We start from the raw sequence: 13,883 nt of genomic DNA, 5'->3' as shown, positions 1-13,883 counted from the left end.
AGAGGTTGTGGAAGACAGCGTCCTGTTACAGGTCATATACCATGGCAAGACTGAGCATCACAACAAGGCACAATGTAGTTATACTGCATCAGCAAGGTTTGTCTCGGGCCAAAATTTCAAAACAGGCTGGGGTTTCAAGATGTGGTGTTTAAGCTCTTTTGAAGAAGCACAAAGAGATGCCCAACGTTGATGACCTTAGACGCAGCAGTCAGCCAAGGAATCAGCTTACAGACACATTATGCTTACTTACCTTCAAAATCTTAACAGGTCCAGCAGTGCCATCCAGCTCAAAACTGGCAGAAACCAGTGAGAGTCAGGTATACCCATCTACTGTTCAGACAAGTCTGGTCAGAAGTAATCTTAATTAAAGAATTGCAGCCAAAAAGCAATACATTCGACATAGAAACAAGACTAAGTCTGCGATTAGATCCATAAGGACACTCTCACACAGGCTTTTGTAAAAATACCGTGTTTTTAAATGCAACATTTTAGAACGGCCTTTTTTAAACGCGTTTGACAGCAATTTTAACACACTCCATCATTGCAATGGGTCATGTGGTGCTGAACGCATGAAAATAGACCATACAGCATTCGTTTTAGCGCGCATTAGAAATGCCTCGCTAACATGCTTGTCTGGGAAACCCCATTGAAATGAATGGAAAATCAGTACAGCGTATATAAAAAAAATGCCTGTGTGAGAGTGGCCTTGGATATTTGGAGCGAGCTTCCTACCGAGTTCCTTTAAAACTGTGTGCAAGTCTACCTAAAAGAATTGATGCTGTTTGGAAGGCAAAGGGCGGTCAGACCAAATATTGATTTGACTTAAATTGCTATTTTGTTCATTTACTTTGCATTTTGTTATTTGACAAAAATGAACTGTTAACACTTATATTTTTGAAAGCATTCTTACTTTACAGCATTTTTTCCACACCTGTCTAAATCTTATGCACAGTACTGTAATTTATTTATTAACTTTTATTCATTTTTTTATTTATCGGGGAAGTGGAGATACATCCCCAGCAATTTTGTTCTTGTTTTTTTGTGTGTTTATTTTGAGGTTTACTCTGAATTAAAAGTAACACTTCTATTGCATTTTGACCTGGGACTAGAGGGGGTATATTACTTGGTGCTGTATTTCTCTGCCAATGTCCATCTGATCCAATAGTTCTGGGCCCTGTCTTTGGTCGTCTTAGAAGGCCAACACAATCTTCAGACTACTGAACCCCCACAGTGTTATACTACTGATGCGCTATTATTGCTCTCTGATTGGCCAGTGTTGCTCATGCGATCAACATAAGCCAATCAGGGCAGTGTACTTTAGATGGTTAGAAACTTTGTTCGGACATCTTGGACGGCCGAAAATGGGACCAAGAAACAGTGGAGAAGAGGGACATCAGCAGAGAACAACGACAGTTAATATAGCCCCATCCTGGGACTAGAGGGTCACGTTAAAGAACTTCACATTGAAAAAGCTGTATATTAACCCTTTTAAGGACCAAGCGCGGTAAATATACAGTGCTTGGTCCTGGACTTTAATCCCGGCCAATAGCAGAAGTACGGTGCGGATTTAAAGCCTCTGCTCCTGCAATCAAACAGGTTTCAGAGGTTGATCGCAAAGGTGTCAGACCTTTTGCGATCAACTGATCACCAGGATAGCTACTTTTTAAGATTTTTATCCAGTCATTGGAGAATCTGAATTTTACTGAATTGTTGTAAACTGGTGTTTCTGCATTTTGCAAAAATTTCCCTTTCTCTGACTGCAAACTTTACGCACAGTTGCATTTCCTAAGCTAAATAGTTCCCACAGAGTTTGTACTTGGGTAACTGACAGTTAGGCAGGAGATCAATCTGAAATCTATTCACTGTGCCAAGATTTGCACGAATAAAAATTTCCCTGGGAAGAATGACTTTGGATCAATTCTAATAAACATTCTATTATGGTTTTGACCAAACCACAGAGCAAATCACCACAACCCTCAATATTTGTTGGCAATACTTTAACGTCTAGCGTTAATTTCCTTTTTCAGATGCCTTCTACTGCACATTAATATTATTAACTAAATAATCAAATATACACCAGTTAATAAGGGAAATTACAATATACAAAGTATAAGCAATTTGGGCTAGTACTCCTAGCCAGGCTCGTATGGACAGGGTAGATGGATTGTAGATAGTTGATTATTATTCTTGATATCTCTGGCAGGTATTGTTAGTATTTCTGCTACTAATGTTACACATGACCTTATTGTCATCATCTATGAGTATTCTCTTCATATTAGCATTTCTTATTACCAATAAGTATGATAAAAGGTACCAATACATGGAGCAACTATCGTTCATCACCCTGTCGGTGGCCATGTTTACACTGAACAGTTATCTTTTGAATTCTCTATTTTGAGCGATTATTCAACGATAGTCCTCTCATGTAAAGGTACCTTTAGATAGGATCTAGTAGAAGTAAGGCCTGCTGCCCATGGGTGGATATTTGCTGCAGAATCCGCAGCAGGCGTCCGCACCGTGGATCCGCAGCAAGTAACTGATTGCAAGAAATTGATTCTTCCTCCAAACTTGCGGAAACCAATTGCGGTTTCCGCAAGTGGAGGAAAAGTCACAGCATGCTCTATTTTTTTCACGGAATCCGTGCAGATGGCTTCCATTGACCCGTGGCCCATCCTCTAGGCGACGATGCGCACGCACGGGGGGGGGGGAGTCTGTACTGCGCATGTGCGACGGGGAGCCACTGGGTCCACCCGCAGTACAAATTACCCGGCGACAGACCAGGTACACTCGGACGCCGCTACTAGCAGAGCCAGTGTGCAGGAGGCCTTAGAGCCTGTTCACGCAGCATATTTTCTGTCTGTATTCAGTCCATACTTTTAACCCATTGGATTAAATTAGTATATTCAGACATTCGTTTTTGACATGCGTAAGAAAACAATCACGGCATGTCTTATTTTGGCCTTTACCACAGACTAAAAACGCCTATGACATTCTATAGGAGTGTAAAAAAATAAACATAAAACATAAAAACTCGCATCTACCCCAAAAACGCACACACATGCGCAGTAAAAATAGCGTTGGTTTGATGGTCCAAAATTGCAGACCTTCTTGCTCCTGTGTGTAAATAGGCTGCACAGGTAGAGTACAATCTGTACTGTCTGTACTTGGGGGATTAGTCAGTTGTGTCTAGTTTCCTTTAAAGACACTTGCCAGAATATGTGTAGTGTTTATTTTCTTAGCTAGTACAGGAATCTCCTCGAGCTCCCTGGACTCTTACAAAGATCTCAATATATCTTCATGCAATTCTTTCCTTGTGTCTTTATAAATATGACATGTTCCACATTCCACAAGCAGGACAATGAACAAAATATCAATTTCTCAAGCTGCTCAAGCTCTGTGGGAAAAGATATATCTTAGCTGAGAGTACAAAGGATCAGTGAGGGGCAGCTATGCTGTGTTGGGAAGTCATTAGCTTTAACTCTCTGTAATATTACTTGTTTATTACACAAGACTGTAATTTAATGCATATAAGGGAGCAAACAACACATCACAACCCAATGGTGGGAGATTGCCTTATCATATCCTTATCTTTTAGACATGCATACCAGTAGATGCCTATAGGATTTCCTGGAGTGTATGAATCACTCAGGATGCTTGCTTGTAATCAGCCTTGTAATATATACTAAAAAACCTCCGCCTTCATAGAAAACAAAATCACGGTTTCAGATGAGTCTAATTGGTCTCCATGAGTGGTTTAAAACTCTGTCAACATCAATTTTGTTCTGTTAAACAGTGTATCCCCAAGTAGTGTTTAATTGTAGTACACTAAGCCTTGTGCAAGCATCACATGCTCTGGAAGTAATCAATGATAGCTCCCATTCAGTGACCACAAGCAGAGACCTCAGAAGGTATGGGAAATTCACACAAAATATTATAGAAGTGTGCAAAACTTTTCAAACCCCTTTAACACCAGGCTAAAAGCCTTATCATTCTCTCAGGTCTATAATACATATTTTCTCACAACTGAGCACAGCTTAGTACCATCTGTCATACTTGGAAATGGTTCACAAATTTTCAAAGGCTGATGACCTCTAAAGGACTGTTTGATACTAATTTTGAAGAACTTCCAATTTTTTAATCTATAATGGAGTTTCACTGCATTAGGCTCAAATTTAGTTATCTTCTTGATTTGCAAATGCCATAAAATGACAAAACATTTCTGCACTAAATTTAACTTCAAAATCAATCTGTCATTAAAATAATCCCCGAAATGGACCCTTTGGACAAGACATTCCATGACCTACAAATATGTCACAATATTTAAAGGGGTTCACCATTCAAATGTTTTGCCTGAAGTTATCCTTTAACACTATGTATGTTATAGGCAAGGAATAAGGGGGTTCTTTCACTGGATACATGCTGCCCGAACCACGGGTAGCATGGACCTGGGACAGGTATGCCCATTACCGCGTAGGTTTTTTTCTGAAACACTTTGGCGTTTTAGAATAAACACACTTCAAAGATCGTGATGTTTCACAATGGAACATACATGGGGCTAATGAACATACCTGTCCTAGGTCCATGCTACCTGTGGTTCCGGCAGTATGAACCTGGTGTTCACAATGTTGGTAAGATGGAGGATGTCGCTGTGTCATGCACTACAGTGAATGGACCACAGTCTTCAATAGAGCACCACTTCATTATGTGAATTGATAAAGTTCTCAGTGATGGGACCCTCACAAATTATACACTCATCCTAATGATAGGCCATCAATGTAATATGCTTAAAAATGTCATTCAAGTATTAACTACTGTACATCTGATCACACATTAACGCACATATTTACAAAGCTAAATCAAAGTTTCGGCTAGGGCTATATGTCAACTTTGACCTCAACATAGGTCACGCTGCCAAAGATCGCAATGTCAAGCACAACATAATAATCGTTTATGTGATAGTGTTTTGGCTCGAAAGTTGACACTGCAGATTGAAGCAATTCAAAAAAAGCTGGATTTCTCGTGATCTGCAGGTTGTGGTTGCAGCAACTTGTGAGCCGCAATGTGGCCAAATTGACTTCTGTAATGTTGTGATTTGTCTGCATGACTTGTAACTAACTAAGCAAATATATGTATATGTCTTCCGATCACATATTTATATGATTTGAATATTTTTCTGTTTTCTTTTCTTACCAGATGTCAATGAATGCGAGGTCGGGGCTCATAATTGTGACAGGCATGCCATGTGCACAAATCTCCCCGGAAGCTTTAAATGTAGCTGCAACCCTGGATGGGTAGGAAATGGCATCAAGTGCACAGGTGCGGTATACTCCCAGCAGTACATGCTCTAATATCCTGAAGCATTAGGTAGCTGGACTTTCTGCATAGCTGACATATTAATCTGGACACTTGTACATAAAAACGTTTTATCTGCCTATCCTGTCTCTTCGGGACTGGTGGGCTGTATATAAATATCTAGGATTTTGGGCTTCTTCAGATAAATGTAGTTGTCACGCTGCTAGCAGCATAAAAAGCATTGCGGCTATAGGAGCTGTAAAGATCGCATGAACGGGCTGCTTCCAGCTACTTGAAGTCGCCCGTTCACATAATCCGAGGTGTGAGCTGCATGCTTTTAAGGCTCCCAAAGGAGCCTGTTGAAGGCACACAGCAAAGATAGTACTATCTTTCCCGCACCTCGAAGCCGACATGCAAGTTTGCACTCACATATTCTATCTTTGTTAGGTGCATGCAGTTTCGCGCACCTAACAATCATCCATGTGAACGCTTCTATAGGAATCTATCGGCTCCTTATAGAAGCGCGTTCTGTGCGCTTCTAGCAGCGTGAGAGGAGTAAGGAAATTACACCAGAGACACATATATGGGAATACTTTATACATTTCTCACAATGTTGCTTACAATATGAGACACAATAGCACTTAAGGAAAGCCAGACAGTAATAGAGGAAATTCTGCTTTATTTATTCGTCGTGTACTAAAAAGTTGTCTTTTAAAGTTGAATTCTCATCTTGAAGAGTTACTCAACCATTCACATCAATGGCGCCTACATTGATCTTACCTTTATCACTTATTCTGTGAATAGGTGATAAATGTTTTATTTTAAACCCCTTTTAAAGGAAGTATGACTACTTAGAGGACAACCTTAATGTGGGAATACAACCTATGTCCCATTATAATTGATGGCCACACAAATATTGTGTAATTCGGTGCTGGGACATGATGTGGTCTTGGTGTCAGCCTGGGGTCGTGTTCCTTATTGAAAACAGAATAGTAAATCCAATTGACTCTTTCTTTTGTAGATCTTGATGAATGTTCGAATGGTACCCATCTGTGTAGTCCAGATGCAAATTGCAAGAACACCATGGGATCATACCGATGTCTGTGCAAGGAAGGATACACTGGAGATGGATTTGAATGCAAAGGTGAGTCTGTAATCGTAGGTCCATTGAGGTCCATTTCCTATTGTTAGTCATAAATTGAAGTTTACTTCTGAAGCCATTGTTGTTAGAAGACGTTTTAACCTTTTTGTCCTGTGGTGGGAAAGAGCCTAACATCAGATAAACTAATTGATATTATCATACTGTTATTAAAATCTTCATTTCCATGGTGGATCCTGTTTTCATGGTGAGATCACTGCTGCAGATTAGCAAAGGCATTAAAAATATGGTCTGGTAGACGGATTGTGTAGTGTTACTGCCAATTGAATAGGTCATCCTTGTTAGAATGGAGCTTTATAATTACAACAACAGAGAAAGAAATTTTAGCTTTAATAACACATTGTGAACTGCAAGATTATGCCAAGAAATCATTTATTTAATAAAACTGTCTGCTGTTTTGAACAGATATTGATGAATGCGCAGAAAACGTGAATCTATGTGGAAGTGGTCAGTGTCTTAATACTGCAGGAGGATACCGTTGTGATTGTGACATGGGATTCTTACCAAGCGCTGATGGGAAAACATGTGATGGTAAGATGTGCTAAAGGTATCACAGGGTGCAAAGAAATACAGAATGTCTGTTTTGGTTAAAATGTTATATTCCAAGTAGTTGTGACCTTCATAGTTGTAATTTTAATTTTGCTTGGACAACTCGCTGCTGATCGGCCTCCCCGTGCCAGACTCTCCCCCCTCCAATCCATCCTAAATGCGGCAGCCAGGCTCATTTTCCTGTCCAGCTGCTACTCGGACGCCTCTGTCCTGTACCAGTCACTGCACTAGCTGCCCATCAAATACAGAATTCAATTTAAACCCGCCACCCACATCCACAAAGCTCTCCACAGCACTGTGCCGCCCTACATTGCCTCCCTCATCTCAATCCACCACTCAGCCCGCGCCGTCCACTCCGCTAACAAAATCAGATTAAATGCCCCTATAACTCGAACCTCTCATTTCTGCCTCCAAGACTTCTCCAGAGCAGCACCAGTCCTCTGGAACACACTACCCAAAACTATCCGTGCAATCTCGGACACACTTCAGGCGTGCTCTAAAAACACACCCTTTCAGGGAAGCATACCACATCTCCTAAACCAAACCCCTCTGTACTCCCCCTGATAACATGCTCCCTGCCCTTGCTAACAGCAGTCCCTGCTAGCCACAATCAACCGTCCCCTGCTGTCATACCAATTCGGCCCCTATATGGCTCAATTTGACCATTGTCTATGTATATAGCATCCCACATTCTCCACCTCGTCATACCGTGCCCATCTCCAGCCCCTTTACCTTCTGTATCACCCCATTATCTGTAGTATGTAAGCTCATTGGAGCAGGACCCTCACCGCAGTGTATCTTAATCTATATGATTAAACTCCTTAAGGACCAAGTGCCATTAATAGCCAATGCTTGGTCTCAGGCTTTAATTCCGCCCCATAGTAAAAATACGGCATGGGTTTAAAGGTTCTGATCCTGCAATGAAGCAGACCAGATGCTTGACTGTCAGACAGAGCGGAGAAACCGAAGGAGAAAGCAGAAGCCGCTTCTAACTTCTCTTTTACAGTTTAAATAGCGTCAGAGCTGCAGGGTCTTAGCAGACCCCAGAACAGCTCTCATAGTGTCTATTTTCACACTTGAGGCATGTTTTCCCCTGTAAATGGTGCTTCTAGGATGCGCCAGGTATAGTGGAAAAGTGTGAAATTAAAAAACAAAAAATGACAGAGTAAGCTGTCCCCCAGAGGTTTCACATGATGTGATAGGGAACATAGATGTTAAAAAAAATAAACTAAATAAGTAAAAAAAAGTTACAGAATAAAGAAAAAAAACCAAAACTAAATAAATAAATATATAACAACCCACTGCTCACACCAACAAAGACGATCGCCATATCCTTTCTTTAATCTGAGACTATACAGATTATATATTAAAACATTCGAAACAAAATGGTCAAACCTATTCCTGAAATTTATTTCAACATAAGTATAATAATTTTAAAAATAAAAACCTATACATTAAAAAAAATGTTTAAAAAAAAAAAGCCATTACCCCTAGTATAACAAAAAAAACGGAAAAAGGTTTAGGGGAAAAAAATTATGAAAAAATAGCCCAATATGGCATAAGGTCCTTTTACACTTGGAAAATTATTGCACCGATGTAATGAGTGCTGATCAACACGCCTGTTGATTGGCGCTTGTTTTAATTTCTTTTGCACTGACCGGGAATATACTCATGGAGACGAAATATCGTTAATATGATTGTTTGTGCTAATAGGCTGCTATACATCTCTCTGTTGACATGGGCGATATATAGCTGATCAGCGAGCATTTGTAAGCTTGTTGAAGATCTTTAGTCTGGTCACTGGCCCCTTTACAAGACCTTATTGCTGGTTGTACAAGCACTAGAAGGAATGTCCGTCCCCAATGATTGGGCTATGTAAAAGTCCTGGCTGCGGAATATGTGTTCCATATTTAGTAAGGCCTCATGTCCACGGGGAAAATCAGATCCGCTGCAGATTCTCCATGGAGAATCTGCAGCGGGTCCCTCCTGCCCCGCGGACATGAGCGCCGAAAATAAGAATTTAAAAGTATTTACCATCCGGCGCGGGCGGAGAAGATCAGCTGTTCCTCACGGCCGGATCTTCATTTTCGGCCGGCGGATGAATTCCTGACGCCGGCGGCACGTCGCCGGCACGTCGCCGACGTGCCGCGCGCATGCGCCGGGCACATCCGCCGAGCCGAAGCAAGGAAGATGCGGCCGTGAGGAACAGCTGACCTTCCCCGCCCGCGCCGGATGGTAAATACTTTAAATTCCTATTTTAGGTCTCCCGCGGATCCGGACGGCTTCCATAGGCTTCAATAGAAGCCCGCGGGAGCCGTCCCCGCGGGAGACCCGCACGAAAATGGAGCATGGTCCGGATTTTTCCATGCTCCATTTTTTTTAAAATCCCTTTTATTGACGATCCGCGGGTATTTATCTACCCGCGGGTGGTCAATGCATCCCTATGGGATGCGGATCCGCATGCAGGAAATCCGCTGCGGATCCTAAATCCTATTTTGCCCGTGGACATGAGCCCTTAGGGATGCATGAACTTTTTTGCTTCTCTACATTAAAGATACTATTCTTATAATATTTGCAGATATTGATGAATGTGCTCTTCCCAACATCTGTGTTTATGGCACTTGTAAAAACCTCCCGGGTCTCTTCAGGTGTGACTGTGATACTGGATATGAGCTGGATAAGAGTGGCGGCAACTGCACAGGTAAGATCTAGGTGGCATTTCATTCCTCCACTGTCATTTAGTACAACATCTAAAAAAGTGTCTATTGCATCATCTCTTTAGAAAAAAATGTAAATAATGATACTATTATTAGTTGTATAATAAAGCAAAAGCCAGCTGACGTCTACGACATGGATGTCTGGGCATGTGAGACACACACTTTTAAAGGGAATTGTATTTTATTGATTTAAACCTTTACTCATTCTGAGCTGAACTGTCCATTGCATGGTCAGTGATTGACAGCTATTTCTATATGTACAGTAATATACAGACAGGTGTCAATCACTGATAGCTCCGCCCATTGGACTTTTCAGCTCAGAGATATAAATAAATAAAATACAAGTTACACTGAATCTTTCCCCAATCTGCTCTGCTCCTCCGGTTCGGTAACAGGATGCCTGCAGTTTGGATAGCATGTTCTAGCTGACAGACTCCATTTAAATACAGGAAAAGAGACGTACTAGCATCAGTGTACTTACAGGTTTTCAGGTTTTACTACATTTTAACATATAGTTTTATGTTTTTACTAAAAAGTCTTTGCCATGCTGTAAAATGTCTAACCGGGATATACTCACCTCTGTGAGTATATCCCACTGTGTCCTATGGCGCTGCTTGGTCCTCCACTACCTTGTTTATATACAGGCTGAAATCCTGCCTGGGTTTACTGGATGTTACAGGTGCTGCAGCCAAAAAAAAGAGCTCAGCAATCGATCACTGAGCTTTGTTATTGACTGCAGTGCCTGTGACATCCCTTAAATAGGCCTGTTACTTCAGCCACTATGTATTCTCACACCCTTAAACTGGGTTCACACGGAAAGGATGTGCTGCAGAATTTCCGTGTGGATTGTCCGCACAGAAATTCCGCACGTGGCTGCTAATCCCGGGATTAGCTAGCAAAGTGGACGAGATTTTGCAAAAACCTCGTCCACATGCTGCGGCCAATCCGTTGCGGACAAACAGTGCAGAAACGGCCATGGAGGGTGGAAATTAAAGACGCAGCATGCCAATTCTTTTTTTTTTTTCCGCCGCGGCCTCTCTCCTCTCTATGGGGAGAGATGGTCGCAGTGGAAATGCAGCCGACGAAGCCGCTCTAAAACCCGCGGCTGCGGTTTTCCAACGGAATTCTTGCCAATCCGCGAGAATTCTGCAGCAAATCCGTCCCGTGTGAACCCAGCCTAAGGGCTCATTCACACAGAAATATACAGATTTCGTTCCATGAATACACAACGGACTGCAACACTGCGTATTCCGTGCTTGTTGCATTCTTTTTTTGTTTTCCGTGCATGTTGCATTCTCTGTGTATTTATGTGGACCGATTGACTTTAATCGTCTATTTTAGTCCGTAATATGGACTAGAGTAAGACCGCCTGCAGTTTTTTTTAACGTGTCTAAGTCCACACTTGAAAAACTCTGGTTTGAATGCCCCAATGCAAATCATTGGGGATTCAGTGCTCCGTACTGCGCGTCATGTGGAGCATATTTATGCCCATGTGAATGAGCCCTAACTGTGTCTTTAAATTGCATCTGACCCATGATCTAGCTCATTTTCTTTTAAGTTTATGGATAAAATAGTCTGGTTAGTATAAAGCAAATACAAAAATGAGATAAAAAACACTTCAGATAATCAGTTTGAGGCCTTAGTCAGACGGGCGTTTTTTCGTGCAATTTGCGGATCGCATGACGGATGTGCATCCGCAAATCGCGTGACCGATGCCCGAAAATCGCCCGAAAATCTGCTCCTAGCCGCGTTTCATTAGAAACGGGCTGGAGCTGTCCAGCGCATTGCATTCAATAGAGCCGGCAATACAGCCGACTCCATTGAAGCAATGCGCTGCGGGCGAGTGTGGGATAAATTGTCGGGAAGGGCTTAAATATATAAGCCCTTCCCTGCAATTCATCCAGAAAAGTGTTAAAATAAAAAATATATACATACTCACCTGCTCCCGGCAGCCGGAGTTCCGCGCGGCCGGCCTGCAGTGGGTGTGAAGGGGGTGTGAGTCAGACCTGCCCCCTGATTGGCTTAGCGCTGTATTGCCGGCTCCATTGAATTCAATGGGCAAACATCGTTCTTCTGTTACAGCTGTGGCAGAGAAGAATGATTTGTCTTCTATATGTTCTCAATGGGGTCGGCGCTGCTGCCGCCGGCCCCATTGAGCGCATATAGAGAAGAGAACAGGAATCGCAGATCGCAGATAGGTGCGATCTGCGATTTCTGTTCTATAATTTATCGGACGAGCGCATAAAAAGCGCTCATGTGTCCGATACCATTGCAAAGCAATGGTTTTAAAAAATCGCCGGACGCATGCGCATGCGCAAATCGCGCAAAAAAACGCCCGTCTGAATAAGACCTAAGGGCTAATGCCCACAAACAGATTTGTACTGCGGTTCCCGCGACATAAATCAGCGGTGAAATTCAGCAGTTATTAGCTTCTATTGAAGCTAATAGTTTTTCTGCCAGCCAATGCCGAGATGCAGAATTTTACCGCGGATTTCCGCAGCGGGAAATAAATCACAGCATGTTCTATTTTCCGCAGTTTTACGCCATGGAAGGTCTCTATTAATATAGTATCACCAGTGGGTACATTTTGTTTACCACCGCGGTACTCCGGTAGCCTAAATCCGCCGACATATCAGCTCCATCCGTGGGCATGAGCCCTAAGTTCCTAAAGCTTCTTTTAGCATATCAGCCATCCTAAAGCACATAAGGTCTCATTGCTCAAAGGATAAACTCTGTCTGGTTAAAATCAATGATAGAATTAAAAATAATATGATCATTAGCTAGCCAAATGGATCAATTTCATTAAATGTCGTGTAACTTTAATTAATATATGTTTCTTCTCTTTTTTTTTTAGATGTGGATGAATGTGCCGATCCAACAACATGTATAAGTGGATCATGTGAGAATACTCCGGGCAGTTACAACTGTGAATGCCCCCCAGATTTCCAACTTAACCCCACTCGCGTTGGATGTGTTGGTATGTCTTTTTGTAACTCTATCAGCTACTGTTCTCTAACACTTCTAGAGGTGTCCAGACCAGCTTTATTCACATGATTTACTCAATACTCATACTCTAACATATTTAACTTCTTCAGTATGCCATTGTTGGATTTGCATCCATAGAGTACCTGCCATTTCACATCCCCTTACCTGCCAGTCTTGTTTTACTTAAAAACCGTGAGCTGAATCACTGCTGCCCACTGATGTTCAGTAGGGTATGCAAAAAAAGCAATGTCTTATAAACTTATTCTAGAACTAAGGTACATTAGATCCACCAGAGGTGATGATTCTGAGCTCCCAAAACACATGCATCTGCCTCCTAAACTATTGTACTATCATCCTGTACAATGGCCATATCATTTATTAAATAGGTTATTTGTGATTCATTTCTTAGCATTATCCCTAATAGCTAGTTTTTGGCTTGCAAATTAGCTTTAAAAGCAACTGTCTACTACTGTACTTTGTGGGCCTGTAACTGTGTCAGAACCTGGGCCCGCTGGAGGTGAGCCACTTTGACCTTGTATTGAATAATTCGCTGTTGTCTTCTCCTTATTTCGTAAAAAAAGGGGTTCTTGATATGACAAAGTAAAATGATAAACCCCCTCACATAAACTGCATTGCAGATTTTTTGAAAGTTGTGATAATTAGCGTTAATTTTTGTCTGCTTAATTACCTAAATCTCAGTAACGACAATGAAGCTACCTATCAATATTGCTTGGTGATTTATGGGTGCTAAAAACTTTAGAGCTCTATAACTTTTCATTCACCATACATAGAAATGCTTATCCAGCACAGTAAAGCACTGCCTTTCTCATTGTACAGACACTCGATCTGGCAACTGTTACCTGGAGGTAAAACCACGAGGAGATAATGGAGACTTGGCCTGCAGTAATGAGATCGGTGTTAGCGTGTCCAAGGCCTCATGTTGTTGCTCACTTGGAAGAGCCTGGGGAACCCCTTGTGAACACTGTCCACCTGTAAATTCCAGTAAGTACAAAACTATGAAATATATGGGCATGTGAGGTGGATTGACACCTCCTTCATAATCCATGTAATAAAAGATGAGTAAATAAGTAATACTAACTTTATTTTGCAGGTGATTATAAAGTGTTGTGTCCTGGGGGAGAAGGTTTCAGACCAAATCCCATTACTGTTATTTTGGAAGG

General features: G+C 41.7%; 1 protein-coding gene across 1 annotated transcript in view; it reads left to right on the top strand.

The window, feature by feature from the left end:
• Positions 1-13,883, top strand: part of FBN1 (fibrillin 1) — a 209,834-nt gene that overhangs the window by 149,401 nt on the left and 46,550 nt on the right. The window contains exons 33-39 of the mRNA XM_066592616.1: positions 5,194-5,316; positions 6,314-6,436; positions 6,857-6,982; positions 9,579-9,701; positions 12,572-12,694; positions 13,540-13,704; positions 13,814-13,882. Coding sequence (XP_066448713.1) covers positions 5,194-5,316; positions 6,314-6,436; positions 6,857-6,982; positions 9,579-9,701; positions 12,572-12,694; positions 13,540-13,704; positions 13,814-13,882 — 852 coding nt within the window. The remainder of the gene's footprint in view (positions 1-5,193; positions 5,317-6,313; positions 6,437-6,856; positions 6,983-9,578; positions 9,702-12,571; positions 12,695-13,539; positions 13,705-13,813; position 13,883) is intronic.

Source organism: Eleutherodactylus coqui, chromosome 2 (genome assembly GCF_035609145.1).
Source record: "Eleutherodactylus coqui strain aEleCoq1 chromosome 2, aEleCoq1.hap1, whole genome shotgun sequence".
Classification (NCBI taxonomy): Eukaryota; Metazoa; Chordata; class Amphibia; order Anura; family Eleutherodactylidae; genus Eleutherodactylus; species Eleutherodactylus coqui.
The sequence above is the reverse complement of the archived record's forward strand: the minus strand, read 5'-3'. Positions and strand labels throughout refer to the sequence as shown.